This window comes from Malaclemys terrapin, chromosome 8 (assembly GCF_027887155.1).
Source record: "Malaclemys terrapin pileata isolate rMalTer1 chromosome 8, rMalTer1.hap1, whole genome shotgun sequence".
NCBI lineage: Eukaryota > Metazoa > Chordata > Testudines > Emydidae > Malaclemys > Malaclemys terrapin.
Genome location: NC_071512.1, coordinates 54,826,136 through 54,850,107, shown reverse-complemented (window position 1 = coordinate 54,850,107; position 23,972 = coordinate 54,826,136). Strand labels below are relative to the sequence as shown.

The following is a 23,972-nucleotide window of genomic DNA, read 5'->3' as shown; positions in this document are numbered from 1 at the left end:
GCTCCTGGCCTCTCTCTTGAGGCTGTCGACAAGAGAACCACTCACGGGAGAGTGGATCCTGTGACATGGCCCTCTGTGCACTAGGATCTGGGCCAGGACCATCTTACATAGACCACTGACCAGCTCTCAGATGGAAATTGACTTATACAGTATGCAGGGGAGAGAGGCCACCCAGTAGGGTGACCAGATGAGGGGAAGAAAATATCGGGACACATGGGGTGGGAGAGGGCAGAGCAAAAAAAAAAAAAAACCCAATAGTGCTGCCGGTGGATATCGGGACAAATTGCGTCCCGACCAAAGATCGGTCGGGATGCGGGACAGACACCGAAATATCGGGACGTCTCGTCACCCTACCACCCGGTGAGCAAGAGGTGGAAGGCGTCATATCCTATGACAAATCCCTGCGACCATAAACCAAGTCCCATTCAGTCCCATTGAGGACATTCTGCTCGTGACCAAATTCCTTGCTTCCCAGAGGTCTCTCTTCAGAAGGGGGAGCCTCAGGCACTTACTCACAGTCCCCCTCCCTGCCCCCGTCTCACCCCTGTTTATTAACCCAGCAAGCTGTACATTCAGGGCCCAGGACAGGGGTGGATCAGGGGCACCAATAGACTGATTCCTTTACTTATCCCACTGTGTAAAGGGAGGGAGAGAGGAAATACCTAACCACAGCCCTGGAGGAATCCACCCACTGCCTTCTGGGATGGGAGGGGAATTAGAGTCTCTGGCCTTTGTGAATCCTGGGATTCCCAGGTGTGCTCCACCAAAGAGCATTCAGCCTTGTTCTAGATCAGGGCCCCCTGGGGCAGAAGGGACAGGGGGAGGCAAAAGGGGCTATTTCCCCAGCCCTCCCCCAGCTTGAGAGGGCCACCAAACCACTGGGCGTTGTGACCTGGTGTGAGGGGTCACTGAGCCACTCAGGTTTGACCTGATGACCCTTGTTTGGCCCAGCAGCCCTGCCATCACAACAGTGGGGCAACAGGGCCAAACCTTGCGTGCCAGGTCGCAACGCCCAGCATGGGGAGCCAGGCCCATCCCCGCAGCATGGGAACCAAGCCACTTCTGCGGGGTGAGAGCAGGGCGTGCTCGCTCTAACACCACCACTATGCTCCCACCCCCCACAGCATCCCCTCAGTGGTAATTTTTTGGAAAGGGCGGGAACTTAGTTTCAGAATTTACCCCTGGCCCCCCAAACACCTCTGTGTGGCCCTGATCTAGATGCAGGGGTGGGCCCCAAATCCTTGCACGCTGAGTTTACCCCTCTCCCCTCCACATCAACAATGGCAGCTCTCCTGTAGAAAGCTAGGAGAGGGTGCACTCCTCCCTGCTGGAAAACATTGCTGGTGAAATCATGGTACCTCTGAAGTCCATGGGAGTTTTACCGTTGACTTCCATAAGGCCAGGATTTCACTCTCTGTCTCCAGTGGTGGCATGAGTGCTTCCCAATCCCGAGGGACATACACAACTCATGTGCTCCGCCAAAGAGTAGGAGACCGAACTTACTGGGAATGCCTGAGACGAGCTTCAGAGGCCTGAGCACACGCACCGCCCTCAGGGTCCGCAGGTCCACATGGGTGTTGAAGTGAGTTCCAGCCGTGGCGAGGATGCTGCAGCCAGACAACGAGAAAGTGGAGTTATTAGCCACAGAGACCTGGCAGTGCGAACGTGCCCACGAGAGGGAGGCATCGTGACTAGGCCATCACAGACACAGCATCTGACAGCCTGAACTGGCGCACCTTACCCTCCGGTGAGTCAGCAGCAATTGCTGGGGTCTAAACTTAGCAGTGTTAACAGAGTGATAAAGACAATAATTAAAACAAACACACTGGTGCCAGGATCTGCATTCCCAGCCGGAGTGCAGTGCCATGCAACCCACCCCGCATCGCACCAGGCGAGGAGTCACACTCAGCCTTTGGCTTAGGTCCTCAGCGTTGGCCGGTCAGCATCAGGTGCAGCTCAGGAATGGGGTGGGGATGTTAAACCAACTTCATGTCTCCCTGATCCTGGAGCCGCTGAGCATCAGTTGGGTCCCAAGGCACAACTCAGAGCAGCCTCAAGTCTGACTTAAGTAAGCCCCCCAAATTCATTAAGACAGGCAAGAGATCGTCCAGACATAGCAGTTCCCTGACCACACCCCCTACACCAAGAACCAGGAGGGGTGGCCCAGCAGCTGCCAACACTACATCACAAAGGGAATGCATAGGGCACCAATTAAGTCTGTTTTTTCACTAGCAGACCAACCCCAGGTGGCTGCTGGAGCAAGGATCAGGCCCTCGATCAGTGCCAGGAGTCACACGCAGTCTCCGAGTTCAGTGGGCCCAACCAGCCATACACTAGAGCACAACATGTGCCTGATTCACTGCTGCTTTTCAGCTCATGCAGCCATTTACATCGGTGCAAAGTGTGCCCAAAACACCCCCAAATAAGACAGGTAATGTTGGACACCCGCTTTGCACAGGAGCAAGTGATCACAGTGCATGGCCATGGAGAACCAGGCCCCGCGATTCATGCCCAGCTGCTTTAACCATTAGCAATGCTATGTAATTATGCTCTGGGTTTTTAGACTGCCAGGATGGTGCTCTTCAGATCTGTACTTTGTCTTCTTGGGATCAATTTAATCTCTCTCCAGGGCACTATCAGTCTGGAGCAGAGACAGCACTCAGAAGCTCAGAGTCTTTGCCCGGGTGGTTAGCAACACGTCTCAGGATTAATGCTCCGAAGGCTCAAGGTACCAGGCTCCCTGAACCTGGCAGTGCCACAGAACAGCAGGACAAGGATGGAGAGGAGACTTAAGAATTAAAATGTAATCAGCAATCAGGGTGGGCAGGGGAAGCAACAACTGGGATGGGTTCCTTCTGCAGGGAAGTTATATACCCACCCGGCCTCAGCTGTGTTGACCCCAGATGGCACGCTCCGCACGGGTGTGACTGGCAGTGCCAGGCTGGATCGTGGGTGCTGCGTGTCACAAGGCAAGATGGAGGGCCAGGCTGGGATTAGACTTTCACAGGTAGGCAAGAGGAGGTGCTGGGGATTCCCTCTTGAGCAACCCCACCCAAGGGTCAAGCACAACAGTAGTGCTGGAAAGCCAGGACTGCTCAGCCCTGGCTCCTGCTGGCTGAGGGCACGTAAGGGCAGAGCTGGGATCCCGACAGACAGAGCTCACAAGGCTGCCCAGAATGTTTTAGAAGGAGGAGGGAGGCAAGCAGGGAAGACAGATGGAGAGTGGGGCAGGAGGAGGAAGCGACCTCAGAGCTGTTTGCAGCAATCCAAAAACCAAGGAAAACTGGGTCATTGTTCCACTAATTCACCTAATTACAGGCCAGAGCAGCTCTGTGCTAGGTCTCTTGTGTGCTGCGCAATTAGCAATCTTCTCGCTCTCTCTCTCTTCTCTCCCCCTCTCCACCATGTACAGTAGGTACAAACCTACCCCCTTCAGTAACCAGAGTTCTGTTTCCTAGGATACACAGACAGGAGAAATGATCTAACATCATCAAAATAGCTCATTGCATCTGATTTTTCTCCCTTTCTGTTTATCATACTGGATTCAAAAGGGGTGACAAGCACCAGGAGAAAAATCTGAGCCAGGCGCCTGCTTAATCTGGGAGACGGCTGCAGCGGTGGTGTTCTGGTCCGACAGTCTCATGCCTGGCCACCTAATCCCACAATATCCCATCCAGAATCATGGTAAGATCCATAGGCTCCTACCACATGCATCCCCTTACCTCCCACAACCAGAACCCGGCTTCAGCTGCTCCATCAGGGGCCAGACATGCTGCATGTAGCCCCAGGCTAGAGACAGCCTCCCCTTCCCACCCTGAGGGTGGGTGCACTTCTGCTGCCATGACTAGCCCTCCTCCCCTCCAAATACGCCCCAGGGAGGGAATTTGGATGAGAAACCAGGCAGCCGTGAAAAGGGAAGATCTGGTGGAACACAGGGAGCCTCAGGGAGGGTGTCGTGGGAGAGAAATGAGAGGAGAGGACATGGAGTAGCAAAAGGCAGGACTTGACACTAGAGATGCGGCGCGAGGGAGAAAGCCCAAGGAGCAGTGGGGAGGGATTAGGTAGCAGACCTTGCCACAGGGGCAAAATGGGGAAGAAGACAGGAACAGAAACATGAGTAGCAATAGGGGACAAAGGGAAAACAGAGTGGGAAGCAGGTGGGAACTGGGAGTGGAGGAGAGAGCAAAGGGGTTGGCTTCAGGCTGCAGAGAAATGAGCCACCAAGAAACTTTGTCTCCCCATGTTAGACTTGTCCATCCCTGCATCTCCTGCCCAAGGAAACTTCTGCCCCCCAAACACATCCCGCAGCCATTCCCAGACTTCTCCACTAGCACTCCCTCCTCACCATGTAACCCCAGCCATCCCCACCATGCCTGACCGACAGCCTTTAGTCCACTCCCAAAGCACCCTATCACGCTCTGCCCGATGCTCCCCCTTCAGCCACCATCAACAGGCCTCATCGGCCCAGATCCGTCTCTGGACTTCCCCACTGTGCCCCACCCATGGAGTCTCTCCTGCCGCTGGGGTCTCCCACAATGCCTCCTTAGCACCTCCCGCTCTGCCCTAGAGGCTCCACAGCAAAGGCGTACGAAGGCCATTTTAAAAAACCTGAAGAGGATTCTAATGTTACGGTTTCCAGAAAACCTTGATAGCAAACAAACGAGAGAGACTGGAAAACATCCAGTCTAGACTGCTCAGAGAAGGGAGCTGGAACAAAGCCAGGGAGGTGGCAAATAGCCAGGCAGCTTCTGATGAGGATGGCATGTGTGCGTTTAATGGGCCTTGCTTTCCAACCTCCCACAGTCATAGTGGTGACATGCTGCATTATGCAGTGGCCTGGACCCGGCAAAGATGTGGCCAGCTGTTGCACTTTGGGTGGTTATGGGCTCCCCTCTTCCTCTAGAGGAGGAGGTGGGTTTGTACTGCGAGTCCTTGCTTTAAAGCCCAGAGAACTAAGAGGTTTGGGACCTGCACCTCTCCTCTGATCCAATACTCCTACAGAAAGAGAAGTTTCTAAGTGGGTGTTTCCTGGAGAGGTCCTCACCCCGTGCACTCACCTCGCCTGATCCACAACAGCTCCACTCTGTTGGCATGCTGGTAGCCTCCTTCCCCCCACAGGTATTTGAGAAAGGAAGGGCATGACAGGAGCTGAGGTCGGATACAGTTTGGGGTTCATTTCATCTCTGCTTGGCTATTTTCCAGTTTGAAGGGGACGGGAGCTGCTGGCTTTTGCCTGTTTTGCCACTGTGCTTTTAGCCCCCAGTTCAGCAAGGGTACCTATGCACGTATCTTATTTTAAGTGAGTCGCCCCATTGACTACAATTAGACACAGGTGTAAACATCTCACTGAATGGGGGCCTTAATTAAGTCAAGGGTGCCTAGAAGCCCAGGATGGCTGCTTTGTTAAACTGGCTGTAAAGTCAAAATCAATAGACATTGTAAGTTGTGGTTGCACTGTAGTACAGTATCTAGGAGGGGGCAGGCAGAGAAGCTGAGATTTCTCTCCTTCCTTTGACTGGTAACTATAGCCCAGGCAGTCACGGCTGGCTCTCCACTTCTCCTGCAGAAGGAATTCTAGTGTTACGCTCTGGCCAACTTATTGTGCATTTTAGAGCTGTACCAAATCCATGCTTTAGGTTGCAGGGGTACCGAAGAACCTTTCCTTCAGCCTCACATGCCTCCAACTTTTGGGGTCTGAATGAGCCTCAAATGTCCAAGCAAAACCCAATATGAAACCACCAAGTTTGATACAGTTTTACACCTAAACTATCTGAACCTGCATCCAAGTAGACAAAGACCCGGCCTCGGTGACACCCACCTGTCGGCTGGACAACAGCAGTGTGATATACTTGGGCAGGAAGCCCGCAGTGCTTAGGAAATTCCAGTGCTACTGAACACTGTGGTGCATCTCGTCAGCAACTCAGGCCACCATAAGCACATCAAACCTGTCCTCTGCTCCCTACGCCGACTTCCCATAGAACATGAAATCAAGTTCAAGGGTCTTATCTGCAGGGTTCTCAGCAGCTTTGTCCCAGGGTATCTAAAAGACCATCTATATCATGGGGCACAATGGAACTCTTTGCCACAAGGGTAAAGCTAGTCTGGGCAGGAACCAGAACTTCCTCAGGGGCCAGTCTGAGCCTGTGACTTGAACTCTCCCAGGAACAAAGGACCATGGCAAACCTCCCCACCTTGTGCTCCCAGCACAAAGTGCATTTCTTTCCCTGGCCTTCTCTAACAGAAACACTATTGGAAGGCACACAGATACTACAGGGATGAGAGCACTATAAGAACCTATATAGAATACTTTTGACACAAAGCCGTAAATTAACCCCAATTTATTTGAAGCATTGGGGACCTTTAGATGAGCCTTCTCTGAGGAACCCTGTATCAGGATGATACACACCGCTCTCAATTAGTGACTAAGAGAAGGATTCTCTTATGGCAATGTGAAATACTCACTGTCCCCACTTGGGAGTGTGGGGCCCATGGATCATTTCAGAGCAGGCTTGAACAGATTATTTAAGCAAGACACCTGATGTGCCGAGTAGCAGACAGCTCTGAAATCTGCTTGCAATCAAAAGGATCACCCTGGGTATTTTTCCTTCTAGGGTCTGACTGTCAGAAAGATGAGCTTGCATTACACACACACAAAAGCAGAGAGTCAACACCCAATGGAGTATGCAACTGCCCTTGCACAGACTTTGATATTCACAACAGGTGTCATGGAAGAGTAAAGAAATGATTGGATCTCTCAGATAAATTGCTGAACAGGCTCTTGAGCATCCATTCCAGCATGCAAGTGTATACTTGTCTCCGAACCCATGGATCCCCATCTCAACACCCCCAAACTCTGGAGAAGTTTCTGACCCATTTCTGAAGACCATCTCTAATTATTAGTAGCGCACTCAAATAGGAATATTCCTTTGCATGTCTGTAGCCCCTTCCACCTGAGGATCTCACAGCACTTTACATAAATGAATGAATTAAGCCTCCAAGCACCCCTGCAAAGCAGAGAAAGGTTCTTACCCTATTTTCCAGTTGAGGAAACAGAGGCAGAGACAGACTTTGGTTGAGATGTTCAATACCAGGTGAAGAATTGACCCCCACCCAGTCTAAAATCAGAGAAGGCACATGGTTGTTACCACCAGAGGAGGTGGTATTTAGACATTTCTTAAAGGAGGTGAGGAATGGGGTGTGGCAACCATTAACCAGGGAGCTGTTCCAAGCACGAAGGAGGCACTGAGTCCAAAGTGGGTCCAAGGCTCCTCTCAATCTGCCACGCCCGAGGTGGGATGCAACATGTGGCAAAGACTCAAATGAGGGTCAGAAACAAAAATCATTCAGGGTACTTCAAATTTTGCAGGATTCTTCTCTGGGTATAAATAATGATTTCTAGATCCTCCACTTCATGGTTTTTCATTTCTGGCACAAATATTATTCAAAAATAAAAGCGAGCAGATGCCAAATGTGTGCAGAATGCAGGAGCTTTGGGACTAAAATGAGTGGCCTCCCTCGGAACAGGCACTTTTGAATTAGTCAAAAACTGGGTGAACCAACCCCCCAGATCCAAACATACTTGAACCTTTGTACCTCTGGCTCATCTCCACTCATTGGGCAGAGACTATTTAGGTCACATTTGATATGAAGATTCCCTTTGTAAAGGGTTAAGAAATGATTCAGAGATGTCTCAGTAAATGACTAATCAAGACTAGAATACAACACACCACTTGGTTTTTTTAGAACCATAGTTTAGGAACTCCCATAATGTAGTCTACTGAGCTGTGTGTCACCATCTAACACACGCTCAAGTCAAGTATGTTACAACAGGTACAATTTTCATAAGCACCTCAGAGCCAAAGGTATCTTCCTATTTGACAATCCCACTGGGCACCTATCGGCATCTTTAGGTACCTAAATACTTAATACAGTCCTAAAACTTAGACATTTATAAAAATTTTTACCCAACATCTATTAATCATGTATTAAGCTTTTTAAAACTACTTCTAATTGGAACCTTATTATATAGAGTGACCCATATTTGCATGTGTATGCAATTCTGATTTACTGAAAAGAATCTCATCTGTATGACATTTTGTTCTCCATTTCCTACAAATCAAATTACTCAGGGCAAGATCTGAATCTGAAATCATTTGGGAAAAATCCTCTTTGGGTTATTTTTTATTATTTCCTTTTCTCCGTGCTAAGCGGCTGCAATGTTACAAAGACAATTTAAAGAGCTCAAGCAATTGTACCAAATACGCCAAAATGAAATAAGGAACAAACCTGAGTATAGAAAAACATGGAAACCTGTTTAAGGCAATATAGAAAACAAGCTAGAACTAAGCTGTATACAGACTATCAACCCATGTATTTTGGGATATAAAACAACCAATCACTGCCTGGGGTTAGGAAGGAACTTTCCTTTCCTAGTCTCCCATGGACATCTTGTTGCAGAACTTTTCATTATGGGGTTCCTTGCTCCTTCTTCTGAAGCATCTGGTGCTGGTCATTGTTAGAGAGAGATACTAGAGTAGATGGACCATTGGTCTGATCCAGTCTGGCAATTCCAATGTCCTTAGAACAATTTAAATTCTATCTAACAGCTATAATAAACACAATTTATCCAAGGCTGAAGCACCAATAATTATTCCTTATTTTTAGATAGAGACCCAAACTAAAATTATATCTCACAGTCCAAGTTATCTGAAAAAGCTGCCAGATTGGTCTATAAGAATCCCAGTGATCTCATACTTTTCATCACACATACTGACAAAAGAGAGTGAAGGCGTTTTATAGGTCATGCAGGCAAAGGGTTAGTTTTTAACTCCTGAAGAAAAGGAAAAAAAGATTTCAGGTGAGAAGAGAGCAGAGAGAATCTATTTGCATGATGCAAATGAGGGCAGAGGCAGGAGGGGATGTATGGGCTAATGAGCAAAGTGCAACTGATTAGGGAGCAATCACAGGCAGAAAAAACACGCCTTGGCAAATCTGATATTTTGTGTGCGCAACTGGGTGATTATTTATTTACAGCATTTCAATTTAATTAGAAAGCTCCACTCTGTAACTGTGTGCTTGTACATTCTTTGGCCCTGACTCTGATCACCCTCCACCAATGTAATTCCATCGGGTCGATCTCACCTACTGCAAATTGGCGATGCTCTATTAAAGTCAATGGAGCGACACTGATTTGCACCAGCTGAGGACCTGGCCCCAATGCTGTTACTCCTGATCTATCCCAGGGTGAGGGAGAAAAAAGTCAGACCCCTTTTGCTTAAGAACAAAAATGTATATAAAAAGTTTCATTGCAACAAAGCTCTCGCCCCACCACAAATAAAGCTCTTCCCCTCAATAACCCATTCCCCAAGTTGGTGGTTTGAAAGACAGAAAAAAATCAGGTTTCAGAGTAGCAGCCGTGTTAGTCTGTATCCGCAAAAAGAAGAACAGGAGTACTTGTGGCACCTTAGAGACTAACAAATTTATTAGAGCATAAGCTTTCGTGGACTACAGCCCACTTCAATCAGTGTCTCACAAGTGCTCTGAAGATCAACAAATCTGGGCTCTGTGGAAACAAGAAAATTGACTGGAGGCTTGATTCTCCTCTCACTCACACAAGTTCTATTCTGGTGCAAACTGCATCTACTGTACTTCAGAATATTGACACCAAAGTCTGTGAGGTCAGAAGCAGGATCTAAGTGTGCAGCTGCACACACACACAAAAACATCCCTGTTCCTGATACCCCACTGCCCTGCACTTGGATAATCATTAACAGCTGTTCAAGTAAGGGCAAATTTCTAATTTGGGAGCATTTCACACCCTATTTGCTTTCATTTTGCACTGGCAGAAATGACTAAACAAAGTGTCAGGCCTCATGTGTCCAGTTGTCAGGGTTCCCTCCCCACTCTGAACTCTGGGGTACAGATGTGGGGACCCGCACGAAAGACCCCCTAAACTTATATTCCACCGGCTTAAGTTAAAAACTTCCCAAAGGCACAAATTCCTTTCCTTGTCCTTGGACGGTATTGCTGCCACCACCAAGTGATTTAAACAAACATTCAGGGAGGGGCCACTTGGACCCTACCCCCCCCCCCAATATGCCCCCAAGCCCCCTTTTTGGGGGGGAAGGGGGCTTGAGAATAATATACCAACCAATAGGTTAACAAAGTGAGCACAGACCAAATCCCTGTTTTTTTAGGACACTGAAAATCAATCAGGTTCTTAAAAGAAGAATTTTATTAAAAAAAAAAAAAAAAAAAAGTAAAAGAGTCACACCTGCAAAATCAGGATGGAAGATAATTTTACAGGGTAAATAAAAAGATTTAAAACCCAAAGGATTCCCCTCTGACTCTGCTCCCCAGTTACAAAACAGGAATAAAATTACCTCTTAGCATAGGGAAAATTCACAAGCTAAAACAAAACACAATCTAACGCATTTCCTTTCTATTACTTACAATTTCTGTAATTTTAGATGTATTATTTCAGGATCTTTTTAGGAGGTGTTTTTTCCTGCCCTGGTCCCTCGCTCTGTCCGAGAGGGCACACACAAAGAGAGCACAAACAAAACCTTCCCCCCCGCCCCAGATTTAAAAGTATCTTCTTTCCCCATTGGTCCTTCTGGTCAGGTGCCAACTAGGTTAATTGAACTGATTAACCCCTTACAGGTAAGTGATTCTGTACCTCTGGCCAAGAGGGATTATATGTTACTGCATACATAAAGGTTGTTACTCTTGCCTTTATATTTATGACACCAGTTTTACTCATTATGCCCCCTGAACAACAAACGTTTTAGTGACGAAAAGCGCCGGTGTGGACAGTGCTTCGTTGGCAGGAGCTGCGCTCTTGGCAATGAAGCTACCGCTCCTTGATGGAGGTGGTTTTATTTTGTCGCCAGGAGAGCTCTCTCCAGATGATAAAGATTGGCCACACAGTGCACCTTACAATGGCTTGGCTGCAGCAGCACAGCCATGCCGTGTAAGGTGCGCAGTGTAGACATAGCCTTAAATGAGTTATTCACACACCCATCTCCCCCTCTCCTTCCCTTCTCCTGATTGCAAAGCTAAGAATAAGGGCAACATTCCTTTCATCCTTATCCTGGGATTAGGCAGAGGGGTTAGCGAGATAGATGGAAATCTACCTGCAAAGGGCTTCAGTACAGGCACATGATTTTAAACCAGGCAGGTGGCAGTCCCTGTTGTTGGCTATATGATAAGAGATACCTACAAAGATATTCCTTGATTAGATTTGCACACTGAGATTCACTACCATTTTCTTTTCAGATTATTATTTCCAGGATTGTCAACTGACCAATGAGCAAATTACATTTATAATGAAATGGAAAGGCCCCTCAAGGGTTACTCAGCCACTTATTCTGCTAGGGAGGCTCCGTCACAATTAATAGAGCGGGTCAAATTATTCATTGCAAATAAATTACCAGATTAATTTAGCCCTTTTTTTCTGCTGGTGAATCAATCCCAGTTTGTGCAAATGGATCCATTATTATTACATGTTTGCCCAGTACTTCAGACAAACCAATTTCAGCCTAGGGAATGTTTGCAAACTGTTCACTTGGACTCTCCATTATATGTTATTCCTGATTGTTCACTTAAGCCACGTGGCATTGCTACCAGTCCCTGCTTGGATTGACTGAAACATGTGAACAGGGGAAGAGAAAATAATGATGAGTGAATTCACATTCCCCAGACATCTGTGCAAATAAAATCCCACTCCTGCGAATCTCCACAAAGAAAGACTAAGAGAGGGTACGGGCCTGGACAACACAAACAACCACTCAGAATTCAAATGACTGTTTGTGAACAAGCTGTTCACCCACTCACACAGTTAAACAGAAGGGAAAGATAAACATCTGGAAATTACTGACATTTGTCTACGTTCCTACTCCTTTTCCCCAAGGATGCAATTCCTACACCAACAGTCTCATCATCAAACTCCTCTTGACTACTCCTCAGCTCTGAAATGCCAATAAAGTTGTACCCCATGGCCTACTGACTCTCTAGATGTTGTTTTATGTTGTCCAGAGATCATCTTGGTAGCAGGCACCTTTCCCAAGCTGCCCTAAAACACAGTCCACACAATGGGCCCACATCTTTAGCTGGTATACATTAATGAATTACAATAGCTTCCGTGGAACTACACCAATTTACACCAGCTGAGATCTAGCCCATTATGCAGAGTCCAGGCTCACCTTTCCTTGTTCAACTTTATTAACAAAAATAAAATAATGTTCAGCCGAAGCCTTGTCTTCAGTCATGGCTACTGCTTTTGGGTTCCTACCTCAGGACTGGTCAGTCCACACCCTAGGTCCTTTCTGCCTCAGATACAAGATCTCTGTAGACAGAAGGCCACTCCCTCTTCCATTAAACCTATAAACAAGCCACACCTGCAGTACTGAGTCAGCAAGATTCATTTAGCATCTCCTTAACCACACCTGCTGACAGGGCTGGCTCACAGAATTGCCAGCCTGCTCCTGAGACGGCCACCCCCATTGGCTCTTCACCCTCTTAGAGTCTCTTAGCTATTCTGTATCTGGATACTTTAACCCCAGTCAACAGCAAAGTGACCAGTTTCTTCAGAGGCATACTGCTTGAGAGCTGGCTTGAAACTGCACAAACTGCTGAGCAAAGCACTGCAATCAGGGCTTGGGGAGCATCCATCCCATACCCTGTGGGCCAGGCCTACTGCCCACAGCTACAATGTATCCAATATACTTACGCTCATGCAATGTGGGGATGCAGCACCATGGTGTGACAGCACCTGAGGCTAGATGCTGAGATGTACTAGAGCTTTGCTTGGCAAGCCAGGGGAGAGGTAGTACAACGGTGATGCTACGTCCACTGGTCTTGCAGCCAGCCTGGGGCAATTCAGCTTCCTGTACATTTTAGAGCAGACTTGAGGCTGCTGGCAGTTTTGCTGGTGAGGAACGGCTGTACTGGGCATTATGCTGGCGAGGGTCACCCAACATTCAAGGAATTCCAACCCCAACATAAACCATTCAGACAGGAGCAAATGGATTTCAGTTGCCACCTCCCCTCCCCCTTCACAGGGCACTTCTCTCACATGCAAAACCATCGCACTAAATATGGTTACTACTGTAAAGACTGAACTGGTGGTCAGTACCAGAGGTATCCCAGAGGCAGGGCTCCCACGGGCTCTAGTAAAGAGTTTGTTTGTGGAGAGACATTAATATTCTCGTGTTAATTTTTTTCTTTAACAAATCAATAGAAACGTCTCAACCCCAAACTCTGAATTTTGGGGGAGTTTGGATCCGGCTTTGAGTTCCAGAGGCCATCTGTATAGAAGAGGACTAAAACCCTGGCTCTGAGCACCCCTGAGTTGCGGGGAGGTTCTGATTCACACAGCTCCAGATCATCTGTAAAAATGAAGTATCCTCCTGCTGAAAGTTTTGGGTTCCTGTTCATGAAGCTGGTGATGTTGCAAATGTGTCAGCTGATCTCACCTTTTCTGAGAGAATTAAAAAAGCCATGTATTAACAAGCCTGTGTGAGCTGTGAAAATGGCTGTGAATTTTACACCTCCTAACAGGACTTTTCACATGTGCTTCCTATCCTGGAAACTAAAAACAGAGGAGTTCAAGCATATCATAGGTCTAACCAGAGCTTGGCAGCAGTCATTTTGGCTCAGTCATGGATAACAGGATCCTGTACTTTTGAGAGTGCCAATTTCACATAAAGAGGGTTTAGGAGATCATTTATAGCAGACAGACCTCTGGAGGGATGGTGCAAATCAAGCCCAGGATGGTTCCTGCCACCTGATAACTATTCATTAATATATGTACAATGAGTTAGTTGGCTCAGTGCACCGGTGACCAAATCACAGGGACACCACGACTGGCACCTTTCTGGTTGGCTGTGTCTATACTGGGGGCAGGTGCCCTGATTTCAGTCCCTGCTGACCCCTAGTGTGTCAGGATAAACCACAATTTGCACTGATGCTGTTTCCCAAGGTCCCCAACAGGGCAAATAGCAGCTTTGCCCGTCTACACAACAAAGTTAGGCCCGCCTAGCTACGTCACTCCCAGATGTGAAAAATTCACTCCCCTGAGAGATGCAGTTAAGCCGACCTATGCGCCAGTGTAGACACAAGTCGACAGAAGAAGTCTAGCTACCGTCTTTTGGAGAGGTAGATTTACACAGTGATGGAAGAATAACCTACAGCTGTGCCGCTGTAGTGCTTCCAGTGTAGACATACTCTAGAGGTTCACCAGTGCTGTTATACTGATTGTTGGTCAGTGATGGCTGAAGCCAGGGCAAACTCCAGTGTAGACAAGACCTCAGCAGAGATGCCGGATTCTGATTGGGCATAGAGACTGAGCTACCCTCTCAGCCCTAGCAGTGACCCCCACCAGGGCAGGGCACAAGAAGAGAGAACAGCCTTCTTTGGGCATGGCAAAGAAGGAAATCAAGTCTCAGAACACCATGCAGACTTTTGTGCAACCAGCCCCCACAAGCTCATGGAGGACATTAGGGTCTGGTACTCAGCAGGTGCTGGGGAGGGGGAGCAGGACTGAACGATCCCTAGTGCTCTGCCCCCGTTGCTGGGTCTTGTGATGACAGGCAGGTGATCTGACCCTGGGAATGCTGGGAGGGGTCACAGTTCACAGGGGCAGACCCTGGTCTCTTGGGTTGAACCTCTTCCATTGTTCTCAGGCCTGTCCTACTATCCCCTCCCACAAGCATGACGGGCCCAGGAGATAGCCCCCTCTTCTCTCTCTCCACAAAAACACCCTGTGTGCATGCCAGCAAGAAGGGCACTACCACCCCCAAGAATCTCACCTGACAGAGGACTGGGCTGATACTGATTGGTATGAAATCCCCCAGGCCTCCCCTCCTTGCCATACTGCTAGGCTCCTAAAGCCATTAAGCCCCAAGATGCCTTGTCTGCACAACGCATTGTTAATAATGAAGGATTTGGCTGCATGAGCTGATGTTTGTGCAATGTTATTTAAACAAATGATCCTGTGAACTCCTAAACTAATTGCGAGGGAGACTGGAGCCTAGCCCCAACGCAAACAGTACAGTCACCAGCCTGCTCCAGAGGCGCAGCCAGGCACAGGCCCTTTGCTCCCACGGCAATCACTCCCGAGGGCCAGCTGCATCCAGCATGATGTCTCCACCAACAAGGAGACGCACCCACCATCTGAAGGAGTTCATTATACCTCCTTCGAGCTGGCACCAGGGGCAGCTTTAAAACCAGCTCTCCAAGATGCTGCATAGCAAGGATATCTCAAACCAGGGTCTAAAGACATCCATTATCAAGAAAACCAATCCTCACAGATTAGGGCTGTAAATCAGTGTCCCGACCTCGCCCCCGACCTTACACACTGCCCCAGAGATGCACATATTTAGACCACACGGCATTGAGTCAGACTTTGAAACTGAGAGAAACACAGTGGTTTTGACTGAGTTTCACTCTGGAGCTTGTTTGAACCCACAGTTCAAAGCAACAGTTGGGGCATAGAGTCCACATGGATCAAACCACAGGGAATATTCAGATGCACCTACGTGAACCAAAATTGCAGTGTTCCATGCAGCTCTTACGGAGTTTGGGCCAAAGCCTGATGAATTCAATGGGAGCCTCTTTGATTTCAGTGAGTTCTGAGTCAGGAGACTGGCCCAGACCACAATGTTCAGATCCCGATCCAAAGCCTGAGGGGAGTTTAGCTACAATGCTCCGGCTGAGCCCAGTTCTAACACTTAGCCTATAGTTAGCAATAAATACCGTCAGTCAATACAGACATCTGATTAGGAATAAACCCTTTAACCTCTTTCCCCCGCAGGTCACGTTTCTCACCAGAACTCCATCCAGTCAGCAGATCCAAGCTTCCACCAGCCACTTGGCAGCCTGTGACTTAAGGGGAAGAGGTCTGTATTAACACAAAGAAATGGAAGTCAGAGAACAGGGACAGAGTTTGGTTGTATTCCTTCCTTGCTGGCATGACGTGAGGGCTTTGCTTCCTACTCAGCTCCCCATGTGACCTAGGACTTCTAGCACGTAGGAATTCAGGCCTCAATCCCATCTCAGCAATCTTAGAGACCATGGCATGGGGCGTGCTGGTTTGGAGAGAAGAGGCCTAAGGTTTTCTATAAGGTCTGGTGGGTCCGTGAAGGAGAGGAGGGTAACCCAGAAGACAAGAGGCTGCGGAGAAGAGACAGAGATTCATTTCCAAACAGCCCACACATTTCAAAACGCTGCCTGAGGTGATGCGTGGGGATGGCATGAAGCTCAGGGACAACACAGGAGAGGCAGTTGGTGTAGCTCTGCCGACTACAGTAGAGCAACGCTGATTTGCACCAGCTGAGGATCTGGCCCCCAATGTTAGTAACCTGAGGAATCCAACTCCTACAGGATTTAAAAATGAAGAGCCTTCTAAACTCAGTGTGTTCCTGTTGCTGGCACCAGCCTTATGATACCAGCCCCTTCTGTTCCCTGAACCCCCATCTCTCTGCTTCTGGACTGTACCCTAGCTCTGATCTCCCTGAAAACCTGTCCCCAGAGCTGGCCTGAAAGGGTCAAGAGTTAATTGCCCTGAGGCAGGACCAGCTGTGCAGAGGGTGAATTTCCCCACATCTGGTCCTTTCTGCCTACCTCTCCAGATGACTCTGGACTATTTGCCACTCCTCATTGCTCATATTTCCAAAGAGAAACTTGCTACTGACCCTCTGTGCAGCCCTATCCCGTGATCTCATTCTCCATCAGGACACTGGGAGTGGAGGGTTAGGGGAGAAAACATATCTGGGAAACAAAATGGGAGATGACTGCCTAGGAAGGAGTACTGTGGAAAGGGGTCTGGGGTCATAGTGAATCAAGCTAAATATGAGTCAACAGTGTAACGCTGTTGCAAACAAAGCAAACATCATTCTGGGATGTATTAGCAAGAGTGTTGTAAGCAAGACACATGAAGTAATTCTTCCACTCTACTTCACTCTGATTAGGCCTCAACTGGAGTATTGTGTCCAGTTCTGGGTGCCACATTTCAGGAAAGATGTGGACCAACTGGAAAAAGTTCAGAGAAGATCAACAAAAATGATTAAAAGTCTAGAAAACATGGCCTATGATGGAAGATTGGAAAAATTGGGTTTGTTTAGTCTGGAGAAGAGAAGACGGAGAGGGGACATGATATAGTTTTCAAGTACATAAAAGATTGTTACAAGGAGGAGGGAGATAAATTGTTCTCGTTAGCCTCTCAGGATAGGACAAGAAGCAATGGGCTTAAATTCCAGCAAGGGCAGTTTAGGAAAAACTTTCTGTCAGGGTGGTTAAGCACTGGAATAAATTGCCTAGAGTGGTTGTGGAATGTCTGTCATTGTAGATTTTTAAGAGCAGGTTGGACAAACACCTGTCAGGGATGGTCTAGATAATACTTAGCCCTGCCATGAGTGCAGGGAGCTGGCCTAAATGACCTCTCGAGGTCCCTTCCAGTCCTACAATTCTGATTCTCTCCCGAGACAACACAGGCACGACTGGCAGGCAAAAAGATTCTCTCATCCACCCACTTTAAATATAAGAGCTGCTTCAGTTGGGGGGTGGTATGCAGAACTGGGGAGCCTGTCCAGACAGGCAGTTAGAGTGGACGGAAGGAGGAGAGGAATGACAGGCAGACAAGCTGCCAGCCAGAACGATACAAAGTGGAAGTGTTTCCAGGTGAATGATAAGCTAAGAAAATGAGAATGACCATACTGGGTCAAACCAATGGTCCATCTAGTCCAGTATCCTGTCTGCCGACAGTGGCCAATGCCAGGTGCCCCAGAGGGAATGAACAGAACAGGTAATCATCAAGTGATCCATCCCCTGTTGCCCATTCCCAGCTTTCTAGCATGTTGGCTGGCTCTGAGAGAACTCTATCCTGCAAGGTGCCGAGTGCCTCCTGGGAGATCGTGCCAGGAGCCCTCAGCTCCCACTAGAGTCGGTGGGAGTAGTGCCCCCCTCCCCTCGAACACCTTGCAGGTTTGTATCTAGAAAGCCCGAACGGAAGGTGGCAGGTAAAGCATTGCTCATCAACAGAAAGACAGCCTGATTCTGAGAAGAGTCGAAAGTCCCATTCACATCAATGGGAGTTTCAGATGCCCAGCACCACTCAGGATCAAGCCCAGAGATGATGACAGAGAATCAGTTGTCTCTACAGTCGCCTTGTGGGCTGAGAAAGGAACGTGGCAGAGATTCAGACTGCAGGAACCAGATGGCCTCAGTCATGTCTGTGTGGGAGACACACACAGGGACTCTCTGACCCCATTCATTCAATGAAGCTGGCAAGAGGCGCCCCCTGGAGACCCGGCCCATATGCTGCCAGTACACACACAGCTCTGCCTGTAGGAAGCCTATCCCTGCCTCTCCTGTGCTCCCACCACTTCCCCAAAACTATCTGAATCCAGACAAGCCACTCGCAGCACGAACCCTCCCCTCTCCTCCCACACACCATCCCCTCTGCTAGGCCGGGAAAATGGCACGGCCCTTGCACGAGGTGACGGTGTCGCACACATCCTGTCACCATAGCATATGGCACATGAATCATTCACAAAGCCTGGGAATTAATTATTCATCCAATCCAAAGACTAAACACTTTCCTAATTGTCCTGGAAAGACAGAAAAGAGGGGAGAGGGGGAGGGAGATCAGGAAGGCATCATGTAGGTAACCAGCAGCATTCAAGATTCACTGATTTAATGAAGGGGGGGGGGGGGGAAATCTTGTCTGCATTGACCAGAGGATTAGCTTGTATTCAGAATTAATAGGACAACCTCATGCATCGGCAAACAGCCACATTTCTGTGGCCACATAATGCCGCAGACTTCCTCATGACAGTCACGTTGTGATGTTGCCGCTCAGGGTCTCGCCGTTAGATAGGGACTCCCTGATGTTATGGTGTATCTCTTCTCTCATGGGCCTTTCAATCCATGCCTTCCAACTTTCCAGTCAAGAAACGCCCTCAATAACTTAGACCCAAATTGTAACCTGCCTTCAAGGATGGATATTCGCCAAGGAATGTTCGTGAGGTTCACAGTACCCACCCCCCCACCCCGTCTCTGAGAAAGGAAAGCAGCCCTGAAAGGCCCTTCCCACTTTGTGCGGGCAGCAGGTCGGTTAAAAACGCAAGGCCTTGCACCTTGCAGAGTGGATGTCAGGGGCTCCCGTTCGGAGTAGGTCGTGTTTTGACAGGCCTTTAAACAAGGACAGAAAGAATAAAGCAGTGCAGGTGCAGACCCATTGCACATCCATGAACAGAATTGAAGTCATGATGCATTTAGCTGTTGGTAGGTGTGACTGGACCCATTGCTAGCTAGGTAGGTCTGGGAACACTTTCAGTTCTGGTGGACGAGAGATCCACAACCGTGAGACACCTGCCACGACAACATTGGTCTAGTGGGTCTCTGAGCCATCATCCCCAGCTGTTGTTATGGCAGCACACACCTGGGAATACCAGCAAACACACTGGGGGATTCCAAAATCCCTGCCTGTGCCAAATTGAGGTAGGCAACGCTCTGAGCTGGTAAAGGAGGGAATCTAATCTAGAGCAATTCATACAAATGAGATACTTTCTCTCCCAAAGAGAGAAAAGGCTTTTAAAGCCTTTTAAGCCAAATTGGTAATAAAGAGAAAACGCAGCTAAAGGGACACAATTACTGCACTGTTTGTGCTCACAGCTCTCCACTGGATACAAAAACAGGGAGATACCAGCATCTGGGTGAAGATACAGAGATGCTTTCACATGGGATAACACACACACAGCATGCCAGGCTCCACATGCACACACACACACACACACACACACCCAGAAACAGGGACGTCAGTTCCCAGCTTCCACAGGAGGGGAAAGATTCCCTGCTCATCCTCCCCCGCCCCCTTCCCCGCTGGGCAGCTCCTGACAGTGTATCAAACTTTAATGGGTTCATTTCTCAGCAGAGGCACAGGCTGAATACAGATGGATAGATACAAGGCTCTCTGATGGCTCCCTTATTGCGAAGAAGAACAGGGTACCCAGGAGAGAGGGGGAAGGAAACAAGGAGTGGTGTCTTCAATACAGAGCCTGCATTAAGGGCTTGATCCAAAGCCCATGGGAGTCAGTGGAAGACTTCGTTTCAATAGGTTTTGGATCAGGTCCGGAGAGAATGTACCTTATGCCGTGCTTGGGTGTTCAGTTAAAGACCTGCAGGTAGCATTTGTCAGCTTGAGACAGATGGGAAGAGCGCACAAAGCAAGTCCCCTTAAGTGGGGAACATCTGAGAGACAGCGTGTCTAATGGATTGTCCAGGACTTGGAGCCAGGAACTCTGGGGTTCTAATCCCAGCTCTGCCAACCACATGCTACGTTGACTTTGACAAGACAGCTTCTCTGTCTGTTTCCCGTCTGTACAATGGAGAGTACGACACCGGCCTCCCAGGAGTTTGGGGGATTAGTTAATACATGTGAACTGCTAATGTCATTGGATGCTAGGTGCTAGACAAAGGAGGGGTAGAGCCCAGCTGCACAGGAAGCAAGGAGATCCATTTAGGAAAAACAGATGATATTCTTCCCCAGGGTAAAAGGACACTGACTGGAGCAAAAGCTGTAAGTGGACAGACATCTGGGTAACAATGTTCTCTTTCACCTGTGGAAATGGAGATGTTTGCTCTTGGGAAATAACTCACTAGCAATTCTCTGTATGTGTGTTTGTGTGGGTGAGAGCGAGAGCGAGAGAACACATGCCACGCATATACCCATGCACAAAGACACCCATGGTTCGGCACAGCCACTGCTGTGGCACCATCTTCTCTTGTCCATGGACTTGGAGGACACACACCATCCTCCCTCAAGCCTGAAGGGGAACCAGCCCCAGAATGCAAAGTCTCTTGTGCAGAGCTGCTTCACACTTCATGGGGGTGCCAGCAACAGCCTCCTTGGCAGGAGTCCATTGGAACCGCACAGCTGGAGGCTTGGGGGAAGGGGAGCAGCAGGCAGAGATACAGGCCAGCCCTCCGCGCACAGGACACTGCCTCTCAGGAAGACCCTTGGACATGCAAGCACATCTCAAAGGATCTGCAAAGTGTGGGGGCTGAGCTGCCTGCTACTCTGCTATTATTGAGGGGGGACAAGGGAAAAGCCCTTCCCCTAAGCCTGCCCCTTCAATAAATAAAAATATGGAGGAAATTCTGGGATGGGAACCTAACAGCTTTCTTCCCGCCTTGTGCCAACCCTTCCAGGGGATTCCCAGAAGGAGAGCAGGGATGGGGCCTATGACCATCACGTAGGAAACGTGTCACCAGCTACGGGAAACAAATGCTCCAGAGCTGCCCCTCTGCCTCTCAGTCTTGTCTAGAGGTTTGCAGCAACAATAGAAACACAGCTGTCTAACAACTGTCCCCTGCACCTCAGCCCAGCCATGGCACAGCATGGGTTGTAACTGCAAAGAGGATTTCCCAGTGAACAGCACAGCTGGGATAGGATGCACCAGCAAATGCTGCTTACCCCACACTGGGGGGGACTCTGACCCAGAATTACCCTCGGCACCCCACAAAGGAAGGTCTGTGACTCAGAGGCTACTCATCTCTCACTCCAGCGCAGGCTGGTTCTGTCAGGCCAGTTGTGAGGTGGTTAGTGGCACAGCGCGTGTGTAAGGAAGCTCAGGCGTGGCAGGCTCCGCATGGCACTACCCCCTGGCACAGCAAAAGGCTGGTGTTCATTCTTTCATTCATTCATTCGCCCTGGCCACGTTCCACCACATGAAGTACCTTAATGAAAACCACAAAGCCCCCCGGGCTTCCAAGAGGCATTTAGGTGCAGCAGCCATTATTAAACTCTTGTTAAAAGGCCTGAAGCTAGTACTTATTTTATTGACCCCAATTTATTTATCCTGATTTTACACAGTCAATAATTCATCTGCTGCTTCCCGCATCATCATCACTCACACAGAACTTAGGCTGTGGGAGCAGAGGACCAACAAAATCTAGCTGGTTTACATCGATCCTCACGTCCTCTAAGCCCTTCCCCAGGCAAGTCTATTCTCTGCTTTCGACGGGTGTAAATGTCAAAGAATTGGATCTGGCAGGTATCAGCGAGGCTTGATGGATCAGCAGGACCACACTACGGAAGCCTGGCCATCTGAAAAACAGAATCTCTTTGCTACCATCTGCAATTAACAAAAGCTGGGTCTCCATACAAGTTTGCAAAGACTTCCTTTTTGAATATTAAAAAAGTTCTCCCAACTCTGTCTCTCTCTCTCTCCTGTGACTTGTTATTGTATTATTATTGTAATTGCTATAGGAAATCCAATACAAATTCTATAATACTAAAGAATCACAGTGTGCAGATCACACCCATCTAACCGTTTGCAAGGAGTTAACCCCTTTTTTCTCCTTCCCTGCTTTCTAAAATTATTTCATGTGAATTTAATTCAGGTGAAAGGTCCCTGACTGACAGCTCTAGGGACAAAAGTCCTCTCTAAGTCCATGGAGCAGGTACTGCATGGCTGGGCATTGGCAGTGCAAGCTTCTCCCACTGTCTTGTCAGGTGGATAGGCCACCATTAGGGGGAAGAAGGGAGTTGATTCTCCAGACCCATTCAGTCCTTGGTGTCTCTGCTGAGACGAGCAGTAAAGATGGTAATTGGTGTCAGTAGTGGTGTCCCTGTTTACATAAATGATGAGTGCTAAGATCCTACATATGCTCAATAGGCAGTTTTCTAATGTTGATAATTATGCTAATTTCCAGCCAATATTTGTCCATATTTGATCCTGGACATACTACTCAACGAGAGCTGTCAATTCAAATTTCAAAGGCTGGCCAATTTTTAGTTGTGTGTGGGGAAAAATGAATATACATATATATATATATACCAACAGGGAAAAGCACATTTTCCACACAAACACTCATACCTCCAAATGAAGGACAGAATTTTGCTCTCAAAAAAACATCCTTTCAGATGAAAAGCAAGCATGGAAAAAAAGCATTTTTTCAGAAAATTATGATTATATGGCAGTACAGGTTAGAAACCGAAAAAGATTATATACTTAACTGTAGTGTTAGCTGTGACACTGTTAGACCAGCTGCCAGCTCATGCCAAGACCCCAGGCCTCACTGAACACTTAAAAAGGGATAGCTGGAAACCTCTCTGACTCACCTGTGTGTTAGCATTATCAAAATTGATATAGATGTTAAGTTGATAAAAATGTGTTTACCATGTTTAGACTTTATAAAATGCTTGTCAGATGCTGCATGTATTGATCTCATTTATAACCTCTATAGCCCTTGGTGTAAAGTTATAGTGAGTGTTTGCATTGTAAACCTCTGTAATTGTGTAACTCATCAAACTGGAAAAGAAGCATTAATTAAAGGGCTCACCCTGCATACAAGATGGCCTATTGAAGTGAAATGAGGTATGGTGTAGCACCAAAGAGAGAGGCCCTGTTGATTGTATTCCTAACTCCCTTCAGGCAGGAGAGATCTATGCATGAACTCATCCCATCAGTTTGGACTCTGGAGTGAAGGGGATAAAAATTTCTGACAAGAAGAAACTGAATCTCCTTCATTCTATCTGGCAGGGCAAAGATTCCTAAACATAAGCAAAGAGATCACCATGCGGCTTGGCATGGGTTAGCCCTGAAAGACATTCTGAATTGACAGATTACTACAGCTCTGTCACTTTTTGAATCACAGACTGAAACTCGTTTGCTCACTTGCTTTAACCTGTAAATAATTCTCATTTCTTTTTCCTAGTTAATATATCTTTAGTTATTTATATCAGGATTGGTTACAAGTGTTGTCTCTGGTGTGAGATCAAGGTACAAACTGACCTCAAGAAAATGACTTGTCTCTTGAGACTGGGAGCAACCTAAATATTTTGTAATCTTCGGTGTAAGTGACCATTTATCACATACACAAGACGGGTCAGGTAATAACTTTTATTGGACCAACTTCTGCTGATGAGAGAAATGAGTTTTCGAGATACACAGAGCTCTTCTTCAGTT

The 23,972-nt window shown here is 47.9% G+C and overlaps 1 protein-coding gene across 3 annotated transcripts in view; it reads right to left on the bottom strand.

Moving 5' to 3' along the window:
• CACNA1E (calcium voltage-gated channel subunit alpha1 E) overlaps window positions 1-23,972 on the bottom strand; it is a 218,712-nt gene that overhangs the window by 165,878 nt on the left and 28,862 nt on the right. For all 3 annotated transcript variants that reach the window (XM_054037983.1, XM_054037984.1, XM_054037985.1), the window contains exon 4: window positions 1,504-1,607. In XM_054037983.1, coding sequence (XP_053893958.1) covers window positions 1,504-1,607 — 104 coding nt within the window. The remainder of the gene's footprint in view (window positions 1-1,503; window positions 1,608-23,972) is intronic.